Source organism: Gossypium hirsutum, chromosome D04, assembly GCF_007990345.1.
Source record: "Gossypium hirsutum isolate 1008001.06 chromosome D04, Gossypium_hirsutum_v2.1, whole genome shotgun sequence".
NCBI classification, from domain to species: Eukaryota; Viridiplantae; Streptophyta; class Magnoliopsida; order Malvales; family Malvaceae; genus Gossypium; species Gossypium hirsutum.
Window position 1 is genome coordinate 10,036,197 of NC_053440.1, and position 16,502 is coordinate 10,052,698.

The 16,502-nt window shown below is 35.0% G+C and overlaps 2 protein-coding genes across 4 annotated transcripts; one reads left to right on the forward strand and one right to left on the reverse strand.

Moving 5' to 3' along the window:
* Nucleotides 1-1,628: 1,628 nt before the first annotated feature.
* On the forward strand, nucleotides 1,629-6,737 carry LOC107926050 (DEAD-box ATP-dependent RNA helicase 46). Of its 2 annotated transcripts, XM_016856819.2 has the most exons (10): nucleotides 1,664-1,888; nucleotides 2,254-2,348; nucleotides 2,666-3,012; nucleotides 3,337-3,492; nucleotides 3,640-3,708; nucleotides 4,248-4,517; nucleotides 4,676-5,026; nucleotides 5,134-5,411; nucleotides 5,537-5,926; nucleotides 6,066-6,737. In XM_016856819.2, the coding sequence occupies exons 3-10, from the start codon at nucleotides 2,692-2,694 to the stop codon at nucleotides 6,295-6,297; spliced, it is 2,067 nt and encodes a 688-aa protein (XP_016712308.1). In that variant the 5' UTR covers nucleotides 1,664-1,888; nucleotides 2,254-2,348; nucleotides 2,666-2,691; the 3' UTR covers nucleotides 6,298-6,737. The 2 variants fall into 2 exon arrangements, with proteins under 2 accessions (XP_016712307.1, XP_016712308.1); XM_016856818.2 differs by lacking the exon at nucleotides 2,254-2,348 and having other exon boundaries at nucleotides 1,629-1,888.
* Nucleotides 6,738-7,379: 642 nt separating this feature from the next.
* LOC107926051 (phosphoenolpyruvate/phosphate translocator 2, chloroplastic) lies at nucleotides 7,380-10,317 on the reverse strand. 2 transcript variants are annotated; one of them, XM_016856821.2, is made up of 10 exons: nucleotides 9,772-10,317; nucleotides 9,400-9,522; nucleotides 9,169-9,321; nucleotides 8,782-8,867; nucleotides 8,426-8,510; nucleotides 8,208-8,327; nucleotides 8,027-8,104; nucleotides 7,825-7,954; nucleotides 7,671-7,738; nucleotides 7,380-7,571 (listed from the first exon to the last, which is right to left on the reverse strand). In XM_016856821.2, exons 1-10 carry the CDS (start codon nucleotides 10,147-10,149, stop codon nucleotides 7,542-7,544), a joined length of 1,251 nt encoding a protein of 416 aa, XP_016712310.1. In that variant the 5' UTR covers nucleotides 10,150-10,317; the 3' UTR covers nucleotides 7,380-7,541. The 2 variants fall into 2 exon arrangements, with proteins under 2 accessions (XP_016712310.1, XP_016712311.1); XM_016856822.2 differs by lacking the exon at nucleotides 9,169-9,321 and having other exon boundaries at nucleotides 9,772-10,273.
* Nucleotides 10,318-16,502: the final 6,185 nt, after the last annotated feature.

The following is a 16,502-nucleotide window of genomic DNA, read 5'->3' on the forward strand; positions in this document are numbered from 1 at the left end:
ATCTGCAGACAGATCGACATTATGCATGTGGACTGGAGGTGAGTATGCTCTGAATCATGGATTTTCTTCTTCATCTGAACTCCTTCTAGCATCTTCAGGTTCTGTTGGAATAGGCTTCGGTTTAGAAAATAAGCCAACTTCTGTACCATCCGGCTCAGGCTCTCGAGGTGAATCCACATCGGAGTCATCTTCTAACCCACAATCATCTGCAGCGTACGAGGTCCCCTCACCGGTTGACGTCGTAGGGAGTACGTCATCCCTTCTTCTAGGCATTTGATAATGTCCCCAATTGGATGTAGATTGCCACCTACTAGAGCTTGATGCCGTTCCCCAGTACGTATTTCCAGCATCAAATATTGAGCCACCAACGTACATGTCCCATCCACCGACAGAGTGTCTTGCGGGGGATGTGCATTTGACACTGCTACCGAACATGAGTTGTTCCGTATTTTGTAACCCGCTAACCGAGTGTCGGCTAGGGGTCGTGTATACATCTCGAACACCGGTCGTAAGTACATCAGTTGGCGATGTAAATTGTACATATAACTCAATATAATGTGCTCCACTAGCAAGATGAGTCTGCACCGTTGCCTCCAAGCTACGAGCACCTTTTATGTCGAACGAGTCATATGTCACCGGATCAACAGAAGAACAAAATCGCTACGTGATAGACAAAACTTTCATTGGCGTCGTTCCAAAAATTTTACGCCTAATTCTTTTACGAAGTTCTATCAAATCTATGTTCTGGTTAATAACCAGTCGCACCGTAATCTCCGACAAAAAAACAACACCATTCTTGGTGTGGCAAACCTCACCATCGTAGTAAATAACAGCACTAATACGTTCACTCATATTTGAAACTCTAACCGTCTTAGCCCCTCTAAATTGTTTCTGTTGTGACTTATGCATTCTGAGAACATTTTCTGCCTAATTTATAACCTCAGCCCAAACATGCTACTGTAGCAAAAGCGCGTCCACGAGGGCGCGATTTTCATAAATTCTTCTCAAATAGCATCCTGCTAGAAGCGATTTTATACTATTTGCTCAGAAACGGTAAAAAAAATTATTTCATCCATGACCTACTATAGCAAAAGCGCGTCCACGAGGGCGCGATTTTACAAATTATTCTCAAATAGCATCCTGCTAGAAGCGATTTTATACTATTTGCTCAGAAACGTCAAAAAAAATTTCATCCATGGCCTACTGAAGCAAAAGCGCGTTCACGAGGGCGCGATTTCACAAATTCTTCTCAAATAGCATCTTGTTAGAAGCGATTTTACTATTTGATCAGAAACGTCAACTCAAAATTATTTCTTCTCGGACCTAAAACCCCTAAAAAGCCTGAACCCTAAGCCCTAAAAGCCGAAAAAACCTAACGTGGGAAAAACGGCAAAATCGTGTCCCCCGGAATGCGCTACATGGCGTCAGCAACTCGCGCTGACGTAACCGCGATTTCCTGACGCGTACTCTGACATCACGCTGACGTAAACGCGATTTCCCGAAAAATAGACCATTTCGATAAATAATTAAATAATAGACCCATTCGGTAATTTAAAAAAAAGATTTTTTTTGGTAAAATGCCCAAGAAAATCATGAAAATCAACTAATCAAGTCAAAAGAATCGAAAAATAAAGATTAAAATGGAAAAAATTGTTGTTATTTGGCTATAAATATACGCTTTTGCTCTTCCTCCTATTCCTCATCTTCCCATTTTCTCTCTCTACCCTTTTTCTTTGCTGTTTTAAGAAAAACATTGCGAATAGGGAGAAGGGTGAGAGAGATAAAAGGGGAACAAAAGAACTGCAAAAAAATTGAACTTTTTTTTTCCTAAAAAACCTCAATTAGAAGAGCGATTATCGCTTCATCTTCCCCGAAACGACTTCGTCAGGTACTAATTTTCTTAAATTTTCTCTGAGTTTATTGGATCTGAATTTCTCTTTTAAGTTTTTAGATTCCGATCTGGATCTCCTTCAAAATTTTGGGAAATTTGATTTTTTAGGGTTCTAAATTCTAATTGGTCACTTTTTAAATATTTTAATGATTTTCTTGTAGTTAAAATGATTTAGTTATCGTTAGGGTTTTGAATCTTTTAATTGTTTCCTGATAAAAATATGATTAGAATAATTGGGGTTTTCTTCTTTGTTCTGAATCTGGGATCTGATTGAATGAGAATCTGGATGTTGGAATTCTTTTTTTTTTAAAATTATTTTTGAACTTTTAAGATTTATTGATCTCAGTTTTATGCTTTTGCAGGACATTTTTCGATTTCGGTATTAGAAAATTTTGAGATTTTGCATTAATTTTCTATCTGTGTTTTGGTTATTGGAAGAGGCTGTTTAAACAATTAGGTATCTTGCTTCTTATATTCTTTTCTTTGGTTTGGCGCAGAAGTTATTTTTGCGTAGGCTTTCATATGCTTCTTAGAATATATATATGCCTTTTTGTGCTGCTCCTTTTGCTACATTTTTTATATGTATATATTTGCTTTTTTGCTTCCTAAATTTGTAGCTAAAAGGGAAAAAGTAATTGGTAAAATTAAAAAATAATGAATGATTAAAATGATAGAAAAGACTAAAACCCAAATAAACTCATGGTATTGGGTTATCCAAGAAGCTTTCCTTATGCATTTCTCATTTGTGCCATTTGGAAATTTTGGAGCTTGCAGATTTTTTTCAGGTTGCTTTTGTTGCCATGGCTGCTGCTGCGACTGCCTCTGGTGGTCCACGATATGCTCCGCCTGACCCTACTCTTCCCGAACCATGGAAAGGCCTGGTTGATGGAAAAACTGGTTATCTCTACTTTTGGAATCCGGTAACAAATGTCACGCAATATGAGAGGCCTAGAGGGATAGATTCTGTCCCAAAATCTTCTTCAGTGCCTATGGGTTCTTCAGTTCTGGTTCAACAATCTTCTGAAGGGCGTTATAGGTATAGCTCTGAGAAGGAAAATGACCGGCATGGAAGAGGCTGCAATGCTGTATCAAAACTTGAGTCAATATTAGGGGGTAATCAGGTATTGGTTCCACTTCTGTCCTCTAGATAAGGTTTTTGTTGATATGTTTTTTCTTGTCAGTCTTAACAAAATACTGCATTTGTGTTAACTTGTTTAGCACTGAATTGAGTAGTATGTATGTCCATCTTTGTGGTGGCTAAACAGTTCATTTTGTCACATTTGATTCTACGACTTGGGTTCATGTTTTCATACCTAGCTCCTTGCATTTATTCTTGTTATTTGGCTATCTCAAAACTACAGAGAAGTTCTAGCCTCCAAAGTGGGAATTTATGGTATTTATTTTTTCCTTCCTAGAATTAGTTTAATGTTCTTAATTCTTCATAGAATTCAAGAGGCGGACCATTTCATTCCCTTAATGCACCTAATGGGACTTCCAGCTGTGTGATTGGGGGATCTTTTGCTAGAGGACAAGGATCAGCAGCTGGGGAAAGTAATTTGTTTGGTGATGCTTATTGTCGTCAGCATGAGATAACAGTATCTGTGAGTATCTAAGTGATAATTACGGTTTATTAACCATTTTAGTAATTTCTGTTCTTTCAGACAATTTAGCTTCTGAAAATCTCAGTTTTCTTGGGGCATTGCTCTCCCTTATGACAAATTGTTTTTTTTTCTCTTAAATCTTGCAAGGGAGGTGAAGTGCCACCGCCTTTTTCATCATTTGAATCTACTGGTTTCCCTCCTGAGATACTTAGAGAGGTATGCATTTCTGCTTCTCCTTTTAATCTTTGTAACATAGGTGGATCTGAAAATTGCATATGGTAAGTAGTTGAACCATGCAAGTTGAATGTTTCTTGATGAAAGTTCTGTGATTGCGAAGGTCCCAATGTTGAGCATTAGACACATGTTGATTCTTTTGCCATCTTACTTTTTGTCGCAGGTGCGATATTTGCTCCTTGGAGGGGCTAATGTCGTACGCTGTGGTGCCCTCTGCGGGGGGCTTGCTTATAATTTGGGGCGCCCTTGTATGGTGGACCGATTTTTCGGAAGGGCTTACTGAATGACCCAAGTTCGTGGCCTGGACTGCTGTAGCTGATGGTTAATTCCGCCACTCGGTCCGAACAGAAGAAGAGGCCTCCTCCTGTTCCAGCTTGCATCAGCAAGCACTTTCCGCTTGCATATGGGGGATGATGCTTCTTCTGACATAAGCCACTGCTCTATAACTCCTAAAAGAAAACCATAAGTCTTCAGGGCAGTACTTCTGCTCACAGAGGTTGCTGGATTTTTTCTTTAAACAGGTGCACAATGCTGGGTTTTCTGCTCCGACTCCCATTCAGGCTCAGTCATGGCCTATTGCACTACAAGGTAGAGACATAGTGGCCATTGCGAAAACTGGTTCTGGGAAAACATTGGGTTACCTACTTCCTGGATTTATGCATCTCAAGTGTTGCCATAACGATCCTCAAATGGGTCCAACTGTGTTAGTTTTATCACCAACTAGGGAGTTGGCTACACAGATACAAGACGAGGCACACAAATTTGGGAAGTCTTCAAGAATTAGTTGCACGGTATGTTGCCATTCTTTTATCATGTTCCAATTTCAATAGAATGTTCAAATTTTTTGAAATGATGCTCCCCTGATTATATATTGACATAGAAGCCTTTTGAAGGTGAAGGTAGAATTGAGATGTTTTACTGATGTGAATTGTCATATGTATATGCGCAGTGTTTATATGGGGGGGCACCAAAGGGTCCTCAGTTGAGAGAGATTGAGAGAGGAGTGGATATCGTGGTTGCCACCCCAGGCCGGTTAAATGATATTCTGGAGATGAAGAGAATCAGCCTCCATCAAGTTTCTTACCTTGTGTTAGATGAGGCTGATCGCATGTTAGACATGGGTTTTGAACCTCAAATACGGAAGATTGTGAAAGAAGTGCCTACACGGAGGCAGACTCTAATGTTCACAGCAACATGGCCAAAGGAGGTCCGGAAAATTGCAGCAGATCTACTGGTAAATCCTGTTCAGGTCAATATTGGCAATATTGATGAACTTGTGGCAAACAAGTCTATTACCCAGGTTTGAACTCAATTATTGCTATTAAAGCTTCTTTGGGAATATGACAGTTAATAGTTTTTGTTGTGAATGAATAGTTACAAATTTACCGTTCTGATGGTATTTTGCAGTATGTTGAAGTATTATCACCTATGGAAAAGCACAGAAGATTGGAGCAGATACTGCGTTCGCAAGAACCAGGATCCAAGATTATTGTTTTTTGCTCAACTAAGAAGATGTGTGATCAACTTGCTCGTAACCTCACTCGGCAGTTTGGAGCTGCTGCTATACATGGAGACAAATCTCAGGCTGACAGAGACTTCGTGCTGAGTCAGTTTCGCACCGGGAGGTCACCAGTGCTTGTTGCAACCGATGTTGCTGCTCGGGGATTAGACATTAAAGACATAAGGTAGGAGTTGGGATTTCTTATACACAGTTTCATTGTTTTTATAGCACAAAGGAGCGAGTTATGTTGCAGGAAGCTTTTCATCTTTCATGTTTTCTTGGTTACATTTATAAATATATATATTGCAGGGTGGTAATCAACTATGACTTCCCTACTGGAGTTGAAGATTATGTTCACAGGATTGGGAGGACAGGGAGGGCAGGTGCGACCGGATTGGCATATACATTCTTTGGTGATCAGGATTCAAAGCATGCGTCAGATCTCATCAAGGTTCTTGAAGGAGCAAACCAGCGGGTGCCTGCAGAACTTCGTGATATGGCTTCACGTGGTGGTGGGAGGGGAATGCCTAGACGTTGGGCTCCCAGTTCTGGTGGCCGTGATGAGGGGCGTGGTGGACGTGCTGGTTCAGGATATGGTGGTAGGGAAGGTGGAAGAGGCGGTCGAGGAATTTCCACATCTTCCTCTAGCTGGCATGAGAGAAGTGGAGGACGCAGATATGATCGTGAGTCTCGCGACAGGTATGTGGTGTTCTTTATCTTTTTAATTTTTTGGTTTTCTGATTAGTGAGTTTAGAATTATTGTATGCTTGATACTATGGAGTATGTTCACGTTCTGCCATGTTTATTAACCCCTTTGTTATGTATGCATTCGGCGCAGTCGTGGTTTCCGTGATAGTTATGACAAGGGAAGAAGTCGCAGTCGAAGTCCTGCAGGTTGGGGTGATCGCCATAAAACTGGTGTCCGTGACCGCAGCTGGAGTCGTAGTGCTGAAAGGTATGATAGTGGTGCTGGACGTCAACGTTCCCCAACGCGCAGTTTTCTTGAGGTGGGGATGAAACGGGACCGGTTGTCTCCATCCCAACAGCGTGGGCCACTTCAAAATAATTAGAATTCAATCGAACACTGAAATTCATGTAGCCCAATTCTTGAGAGGTCAAGGTCACCTTATGCTGGTGATCGGGGAAGATGGTGTGGTGACTCAGCAGGAGAGGGGAAGACGAGTATATGCTAATGGACCTCAGGTGGAAGGCATGGTACCTCCTGTCATTGATCTCTTTTGACCTTTGGATTTAGTAATTTGTTGGTTATGTAATGCTTTTCTGGTACCGTCTTCTTTCGCAGTTCGATTCTAGTTATATATATATATATAGTTTCAGAAGTTGAAATTACACGGGATTATTTGATGGATTTTTGGGTTAGACTTTGTAGTATTTTAGATGAATGGAGGAAAATTTTAGAAGTTTTTAAAGGCAAAATAAAAGTTTGTAATGTATGAAGGATACAAACCTTCATCTCTTTTTAATCTTTTAATGTATTAGTTGTGTGAAATCTCTTCTACTAAAATGCGTTTAAGGTCTTATAAATCAGTGTTTATAGACAGGATTATTTTAAGTTCTAGGTCTTCTTTTTTTTTTACTGAATTTGAAAAGTAATCTATTAGTTGTTTTGCCCCCTTGATTTTCACCTGAATGTCAGCATGTATTCTCTTCTCTTCAAAACTTTTTTTGGCAGAAATTGAATACAAATTTGTTAGGTGGTCTTGACTTTTTGAAAAAATAAGTCGTAAAATTTGCAATATTTTGTATGTTCTTGTATTATTGTTTCGCTGTTTTATGTAATTATAAATGTTTAAACTAAATTAATATAGTTTAGATTCAAGTCAATCAAAGAAAAAAGCTATTTAAATGTAGAAGAGAAGAGGGGAGAGTTCTCTGTTAGTGCAAACAATGCAAAAAAATGGTTATATATAACAATGAAATTTATTTTGAATTGTTCAGAAATCATATTAAAATCTATTGAAGTTGAGTCATAAATTTATTAATAGTGTAGTAATGTTAGGCGAAATTTACTCTTACATAATTATATAAAAATTATAGTAAAATTTGTATAATTAAAAAGGATGATAAAGTGCTTGAAGGGTTACGTTATGATAATCTTGAATGGACAGTACACTGTAACCAAACGCCAAGATGAACTATTCAAGGATGCTTATTTTTTGTCCTTGTCTAAATTCTGTTTAATGCGTGAAGTAATATTTTTACATTTAAAGAAAAGATGTATTGGTAGATCAATCTTCTTCATCTATGGAAACACATTTGGAAGATCAAAATTCAGTTGTATCTTCTACATGTTCTATTCTGCAACCTTAAGAGTTTCACCACCCTAATCTCCATCACCAAAAAGACATTCAGTTGATTGAGTTTTAAGGTTGTGTTTTTGAATGACTCGATATAAAAAAGATACAATGATTTATGATGCAACCTTGGGCTTTGGCTTCAGCTGTTTTGCTTTCGAGTACAAGAAGACTCCAGTAAGAGCCAGTGTAGTGCCTGCATGCATGCCCACCAGTCAAAACTTAGCATTTTACAAGTATAAAGATAAATTTTGTTTACTGCACTAATGACCAAGTTTTTACCGAGGGAGTTAATGGGTGAAACAGGCGTTTGGAAGAAGATAACTGATGCAATTATGACCACAACTCTCTTCACACAGTTCCCCACTGAATGTGTCACTGGTGACACCATTTGCAATATCATGTACGACACCTGTTCATTTACAATATATTGAAAAAAAAAAATCCAAATTTGAATAACATATCATTCAGAAAATACACGTACCTGTTGATAACTGTGTAAACAGAATCCAGCCAGAAGAGATCTTATGCATAGCTCTCTAATATTCAAACCTTGGTTTGCCTTAATCCAAGTAAAAGGAAAGAAAAAACAGCATCATGTCAAGCTCTTAAGATTACATCAACATGTCTTCTTTATACACATGTTATATAATATAACTACTTACAGCAGATTGCAGGTATGAAGGACTGAACTTGACCCCTTCCAATAAAATGGCAGCAGGAACCAATAGCATAAACGAAATTATGGTTATTATTGAGAAAAGATTGATATTGTCCAATGTCTCCTGTTTATATTATTATTATTATTATTATTATAAAACATGTTAGTATTACTCTGATTCAGGTGTATATATTCCCTGCCGGTATGTTTCAATTTTTTTACCTCATTTTTAACCATGAATTTTTTACTGAGAACATTACGCGATTGGTTAGTCACATTGGAAGCCATTGCACTGCAGAAACCAATCCTGTTTCAGAACAGACAGAACAGTTAGTCAAGTTTAAGAAACAAACATCAACCAAGACCGAGTTCTATGTTCCTGTAATGAATGGGATGAAGAAACATGTATGTTACCTCAACTCTTTAGTTTCACAAAATAGTTGTATCATACATTTGTGTCCAAGTATAGGCATAGAGATATAGTTCAATTATATGGGAAAACTCGAAAAATTTAACGCACACTTACTTAGACCCGGGTTACGGGTTTTGTTATTAAGAGAATCCTTCCTAGTTCTTACCAATTAAAAGATGCCTCAGTGAAGGATGCTAATGCCACTCCACCAACAACTGGTATGAGGGAGAACACTATCCAAAATGTAGGCCACTGCAAAAATGAAATTGTTAAAAACAAAGTCAATGACATGATAGTATTAATTTATCAGATTTCAGAGTCAAGCGTTGATGACACACAAGTATATTTGAGTTATTAAAATTTTGTTCCATATATTTTAAGAAATCTTAAGAATCATATCTCCATATTCATATTTGAAATATAATTACAAACAAGCTCCTCATTTCTATAAAAACTGGAGAGCTGAAAGAATTGGAACCTCAAACATTCAGAAAAAGAAAAAAAATACTTGTTGGTTTCAAACAGTAATCAAATCAAACAGTACAACTCATACCTCTCCAAGGAAAAGAACAGAGAATAAGACTGTGAAAAAGGGCTCCATTGCTTTAATGGTGTGAGTGAAGGAGACATTAACTCTCCCAATACTAACATTTGTCAAAAGGTTGCCAAGAGTGTGAACTATAGCCAATGGAATGATTACTGCAAGCTGAAAATTGCTTCGTAAAAAAGCACTTTACTTTCAGAATTGAAACAGAACTATGTGATTGAAATTTATGAAAAATACCTGAGAACGAGTCAGCTTTGGTCGATGGTAAAGATTTGAAGCCCACATTATAAGGATCATCAAAGTCCCACACCCAAAGTGGAATGCTGTAACTGTTGCTGGAAACGTATACACCTTTAAAACCTTCATAAACAACAAGAATGCACTTGATATTCTACCAGTTTTAACCATCAAAAGCTAAATTCAAGATCTACCCATTGCTTTAAATTGCATTTTAATCTCAATGGGAGCTTGGTTTCCAAGAAAACAGACAGGACTAGAGGAAAATGAAAAAAAGCTACATCTTTAGCTTCAAGAAGTGACTAGTGGTCTAACGAAAGACCCAGTTCATTATTACACAAACAGAAAGAGAGATGAAAATGGATTTATAACCTGCTTGTTGAAAATGTTGAAGTAGATATTCAAAATATACCAAATGGCAAACATGGCTCCAAGTTGCATGCTCGTAGCTAAACCACTAGAGTCATTTGTGTCGCCTACGTTTCCAGGAACCGGTGTAGCCCTGACCTTGAAGCCATCACATCTTCCATCTGAAATGAGGAATGGCTCGTTGATTCGACGAGCGTTGAAGCGGGAACAAGAAGAAAGATGAGAAGCTTTTTGAAATGAAAGTCCATTGATGGATCTGAGGAGAACTAATGGCTTTAATGAAGACAAGTTCCAGAGTGAACCATATCTGTGGTTTGGGTTCTTATTTAAAGGTCTCAGCAATGGAGTTAAAGGAGAAAGAGTAAGTGCAGTGCTCTGCATCTTGAATGTTGCAATAGTGAAGGCAAGGTCATAGTTGTTGGGGGGACTTTAAGCTTTGCATATGAATACAAAATATAAGGGGCATGAATTGACAAGTAATTAGGTTAACCAGTCTTGCTGTTCACAGTCCATTAGTTCATGTAGTTATGTTTACGAGTAAAATTTATGACAGCAAAGGACTTGAAAATGATGACTTTCCACCACAAATTTAAGACGAGGTTCATGTTTAATGTCTCAGTTATTCATATTAATTATATGATAATGTCGAATTGTAGACTAAAACAGAGGAGAGATGTAAAGATCCAATCCAACGTTTTCTTTATTTTTCAGATTTCATTTGGTAGGTGTTATTAGCTGGCGCTAGGAAATGCATGGATGGTATGAATCCTAAAGTATGTGTGTATTGAAGTTGCTTTGACAAAGATGTGGCGATGGGGGCTCGTTTCTCGAAAGGGAGCTCTAAACATGGACCTCATATTTTTGCCAACAATATTTATCTCCTACAATCCATTTCCCATGATATTTTCAACCTTTGTACGAACCCCTTCAGAAAAGTATACGATATATTGTTAAGATTTTGATATATTTTCTCAGAAAAATATGTTTTTTGAGTTCATATTTATATATAGAACTCAAACACATGATGACATGTATGAACGGATTGCTTGAATTGACTCCATAAAGTCCACATCAAAAGAATTTTTTACGTATTCACAAGCGTTCAAAGAAAGATCATTGTCATCCAAATATATGTAAAATATGGTTAGTTGAAAACATGGAAAATAATAAGAGCCTAAGCCATTCTCACAACTTTCCTTGCCGACTACATATAATGATGAGAAATAAGCAAATTTTGTAAAGTCTTGTATGTTTAACATTAAGTATATATATTTCAATGTCATGTACTAAGTATTTGATTTTTATGAGATTCTAATATACTAATTTTAATATCAAACTAGGGATCAAATCCAAGACTTTCAATACAATCCAAGTTTCCTTGTATAGAAGATCGACTTATAATTAGAGTTAAACGTTGAGAAGATTTATGATATTATGAAGATAATTTAAAACCTTTATATGTGACTATTTATGTGGAATAAGTGATTGTAATTTTGTAACTCAACAATCCCCTTTAACTTTTATATATGATTGACTTGTTTAAGTTTGGTTGGATAAATAGGGAGCACTTTTCTTGTTCATATAGGGAATATTTCATTGAGTGCAAAACTGTAAGTTAATATAAGTTTTCAAAGGAAAAGTCTCAGAGGGACAATGATTCTATCTAGAGTATAGGATTGAGGTTGCTTAAAGTTTTAGAGGGAAAGTGATCCTATCTAGAAAGTAGCAGCAAGGTTGCTGCTTTGTGAGTGAGTGAGACAGACTTAAATCACAACTTGTACTTGTTGAAGTATAGTGAATTAACACTTTGGGTAAGGCCTTGTAAAGTAGGAAGTTTTCGAACTTCACAAACAAAATTTTGGTATCCATCGTTATTTTACCTGTAGTAGTGTGATCAGTGCTAAAAGTAACATGTTTTAATCTAATTCTTAATGCATTTTGGGTGATTATTCGATGTTAATTGTGAATTTCATGCTCCTAATCCTTTAAATTCATGTTTTTATGCTTAATAGAGCATTTGAGAGCAAAATGAGCAAAAAAAATGAGTAAAAACTGAAAAATCAAAGCAAACTACAGGAGCTACATGGGCTGGCCTATGGTCATGTGGCAGGCCGTGCTGATTTTGTGAATTTGCACCCTAAACTGCGGGAAATCACATTTTTTAGGTTTTTGGGCATTCTAAGATGTATATATGAAAAAAATAAGATAGGAGTGAATCGTCATAAAGTACTCAAGAAAACAACTCGAAAAACACCATTAAAGCCGCCTCTGAAGCATACTTTCATCAAGACTAAAGATTCACATTTGCTTTCTTAGAAGATTATCATGAGCTTGTTTATTTCTTTCAGTTATATTGTATCTTAGATGTTTTTCTTTCAAGCATGAATTAATTTTCTCAATACTTAGGGAGATGAACCCTATGATGAATTCTGTCTTTTGATTTTTATTTTATGTAATAGAGACTTAGTTTCTTGTTCTCAATTATGTGTGCTTAATTCTTGGTTTGATATTTCTAGATTACTGAACCATGTTTGATATGCTTAAATCAGGGGAGGAATAGATCATGTTTAAGAGTAGATCTTGCGTAATTGAGTGGAGTTGCATGCAATCTTAGAAATAGGACAACATAAATCTACTGGATTAGAGTCAAATCTAATAGGGGAATCCATAGCACAAGTTAATGTGATAATATAAGTTTTAATTAGAAAGAAATTTCAATTAATCAATTTAGATTCAATTGCTCTAACTCTTGAAAGAGATATTAGCATAATTTTGGGATTTCTACGGATCAAGTTACTAAGTAAAGAATTTGCATAATTTAGATTGATAATGATAGATGAAATCTAGGTGAATTTTTTCCTGGGTATTGTTTCGCTTCTTGGTTATCAATCGTTTATTTTCCTAATTTGTTCTTTGTGGTGTTTGTTAGTTAATTAATTTAGTTAATTTTAGTTTTAATTAATCACTCGAATTTATTGGTTAAATAATAGAATGACGATAATTACTAGTACTTCTAGAATTCGTGGGAATGATATCTTTACTCACCGTAGTTATACTATTAATTGATAAGTGCACTTGCCTTAGTAAGATTTTTAGTTAGTTTCACGACGAATCATAGTGGCTTAGCCTAATTGCAACTTGCTATATACTTGGACTTGTATCTGTTGGAAAAAATGTGGTGTGTTGGGCATCAGAATTTTAAAGTTTTTCATGCATCTAGGATCATATCAAATAGTTAAGAAAAATAGAACATCAATAATCTAGTATCTGGATGTGCTTTGATCAACTTTGACAAGTTGATTTGCAATTGAACTCAAACTGCCTGCAGGGAACTACATTCTTTTACAAAAATGATAATATCTTAGGCTACAGACCTCAAAATCTGGTGACTTAAAAATCTTTTCAAAGAGGACCAGAAGATCTATGATTTAGGATCACCCAAAAAGGTGGTCGAAAGGTCTCAGGAAGTCAAGTCGAAGTTACCTTTACGAAACCCAACAATTAATCTCAAACTTCCCATAGTAAACTGCATTGCTTTATGAAAATGATCATCTCTTGAGCTATAGACCTTGAAACTACAGTAATCTTGTAACATCCCTAACACCCCCTGAATCAAGAATAATGCTAGTACAAGATGATATATGTTAGAATTTTTGAAGGAAATAAAATAGGAACTATTACTGTTAATAGAGAAGGGAATTGGATATTAGAAGAAATTGAAAAGACTTGTGTATTGAGAGAAATAAATCCGAGATTTTGACTAAATTGCAAAAAAAGTGAAAAGTGATAGGGCCAACGTAGAATTAAGAAAAAATTGAGGGGGTTAAAGTATAATTTCAAAAAATTTAAAGGACCAAAAGTGAAAATATTCTAAATATTGAAAAGACTGAAGTGTAAAATAAATTAATAAGCAGAGGTTAAGTTGAATAAGTGGAGAAATATAATGGACTAAATTGTAATTTTACCAAATCAAGCGATGACTCAAGGAAGAAATTTTAGAAAATGTTTATCGGTAAAATAGTAATTTCCCAATTAGGATAATTATTGTGTAGTATCATGGTAATTATGGACTATTTGGTGTTGGATTTTGATTGGTTAAGACTATTTAATATTATTAAATTATTATTTTAGTATAAGATATTTTATTATTTAATTAATGGTTAAGTAAAAGGGATAAAAGAATAATGGAATTCACTCATCTTTCTATCATTCTCACGTCCATCATTCTTGAAGAAAAGAAAAATTTTATTTCTTTGCAATTTGGTCCTTTCCATCAAAATTCACCTTTAAGCTAGAAATTAAAAGAATTTCCATAGCCACAAAGAGGGAAATTTGACAAGACTGTGGTGAATATGAATATCAATTTGGATTCAAGAAAAATAGAAATTGGAGGAGAGAGTAAATCAAGCTAAGGCTTGATATCAAGAGAAAAATGTAAGAAATTTAAGTTTTTTATTATTATAGAATTCATGTTTAATTGAAGTAGAGATATAATAGGGAGATTTTAGTGTGAGTTTTGATTATGTATTTGATGTGTTCATGAAGTATAAACAGAGAAGAAATGATAAAAGCGTTGGAAACACAGTGAATGTGGTAAAAGAAGTGAGGAAGGAAGAAAACTAAAGCAAATATAGTGAAATTCTAACAAAAAAGAGGTAAGTACTTCAAGATTCTTACCTTACCAAAGTAAAATTATGTGTGATTTATATTTAAATAGTTATTTTAATGTTCTTAAGATTTAATTATATATATAGGAAAATATTAATGTTTATTATGAAATTAATTAGAAAGAAGTGAATATATGAATTTAACCTTAACAACAAAGTGAATAAATTAAGTGCAGTGAAATTAAAGTAAAAAAGACTAAATTGAAAAGTGTAAAAAATTCTATGTGTGGAATGAAATAATATGATAAAGAGCTTAAATGAAGTGTTAAGTGTTAGTGAGTTAAATACAAATAGATATTGAAGAGATATTATAGTGGTTATTAAATTCCAGGTTGCTAAAAACTAAATTGTAAAATATTCAAAATGTGTTTAAGTGTACTAAAATTTTGAAATAACATATCTAAATGTAGTGATATATGACTAATGAAAAGGGACTAAATTGTAAAATATGCAAAATAGAGAAGTAAGATAAATTACTATTTTGATGTTGGAAATAAAGCATTATAAGAAAGTGTGTTATATTATTATAGTGTTTATTGAATTTTTATAACAAGGACTGATTTTGTTATATTTGCTCATGTAGACAATATATGAACAAGTAAGATATAGATAACATGCCATTAAGGAAACTTTTGGCGTGCTCTCTATTCTATTAATGTACTTTGGTGCTACTCTGTTCTGTTAATGCACTTCGGTGCACTCTATTTTAATGACGCACTTTTGGGCCATTTTGTTTTGGTATTGCACTTCGGTGCTACTTTGTTTTGTTATTGCACTTCGGTGCATCCTTGTATTATTTTTGTATATCCTGCATGTTCTGTTAAATATACATTAGGCATCAAAAAAAAATTAAAGGACAAAATAAAGCTATGAACAATATGACTAGTTTATGTATTATTGAAAGGAAATGGTAGTGAACTAAGTTATATTGAGTAAGTTATAATACGGAAAGTTCTAATGTTAATATATTCTAAACCTAATTGATACAATATTAATGTATATTGTTTATGTTTATTTAATGTAAAGGTAAGATTAATTGTAGTTGTACTTACTAAGCTTTTGCAAGCTTAACGCGTTATTTTCTAACGTGTAGGTAAAAGATTGATTTGAAGTATTGTAACATCCCTCGCCCAACCCGATCGCCGGGTCCGAGCTACAGGATACTACATTAGATGTAGGAGCAACTACAATCAATTTACAGTAAAATATTCATACTCACATGCAATTTAATTTCAAACACATTCTTTTGTGGTTAAATAATCAAAATCAAGTCTTAATCGAGCTTATGAAAGTGCTTTTGTCAACCCGAGCTTGAGATAAGACCAAATTGTAAAGGTTTAGAATTTTAGGGTTGACATTGTGACGTCACCTTCTCCAAGTTGTGACGTCGCCAAACAATTTGTCACGTTGCGTACTTAAGCCACTCGACGACACAACGTGACTCATTGTCTGTCGACGTTGCGATGAGGTAGGTTGCTTGTCAGGATGTGGACTTTGTTTTTGGTAAAAATGAACCATTTGATACCTATTTCAATGCTTCCAAGCATACCTATCAATTTTATCAACAAAATATAACTTTTACTTAATCTCAAACTTACGAAATCATGCTAAACAACTCAAAAATTCAATCCAACCTTTAAACAAGTATTCAATCCAATCTTAAACAAAAATTCAATACATAATATTGTACTCAACATTTCAAATGACATTTAATTTTAACATTTAACCATTTAAATACCAAACCTTATCTATGTCAAACCAATTAGAAACATGCCATTTCACCTTATATTCATACATTTATGTTCATTTTGCACTTTAATGGTTCATATGTCTTAAAATTGAACCAATTCATCTATTCATTAATACATATTTCAAGCTTACCAATCAAACGTATCATCTCAACTTCATTCTATGCCATTTTACATACCAAGTCTATAAACATAGTTCAATGACCTGGTTTCCAGTGATGTCAGAAATTACAGTTTCGAAATGTCATTTTCGTAAACCATATTCATATTATTTAATATTTATGAGGCTAGTATAAAAATATATTAAATTTTGGTCTAG

Bases quoted from the DNA above. Each gene is read 5' to 3' on its own strand.
- LOC107926050 (XM_016856818.2), top strand. From the start codon at position 2,692: ATGGCTGCTGCTGCGACTGCCTCTGGTGGTCCACGATATGCTCCGCCT. The intron at 3,493-3,639 runs GTGAGTATCTAA...AAATCTTGCAAG, and splicing joins AGCATGAGATAACAGTATCT to GGAGGTGAAGTGCCACCGCC. The intron at 3,709-4,247 runs GTATGCATTTCT...TTCTTTAAACAG, and splicing joins CTCCTGAGATACTTAGAGAG to GTGCACAATGCTGGGTTTTC.
- LOC107926051 (XM_016856821.2), bottom strand. From the start codon at position 10,149: ATGCAGAGCACTGCACTTACTCTTTCTCCTTTAACTCCATTGCTGAGA. The intron at 9,523-9,771 runs GTTATAAATCCA...TTGTTTATGAAG, and splicing joins TCAACATTTTCAACAAGCAG to GTTTTAAAGGTGTATACGTT. The intron at 8,511-8,781 runs GTAAGAACTAGG...GTTCTGAAACAG, and splicing joins ACTGAGGCATCTTTTAATTG to GATTGGTTTCTGCAGTGCAA.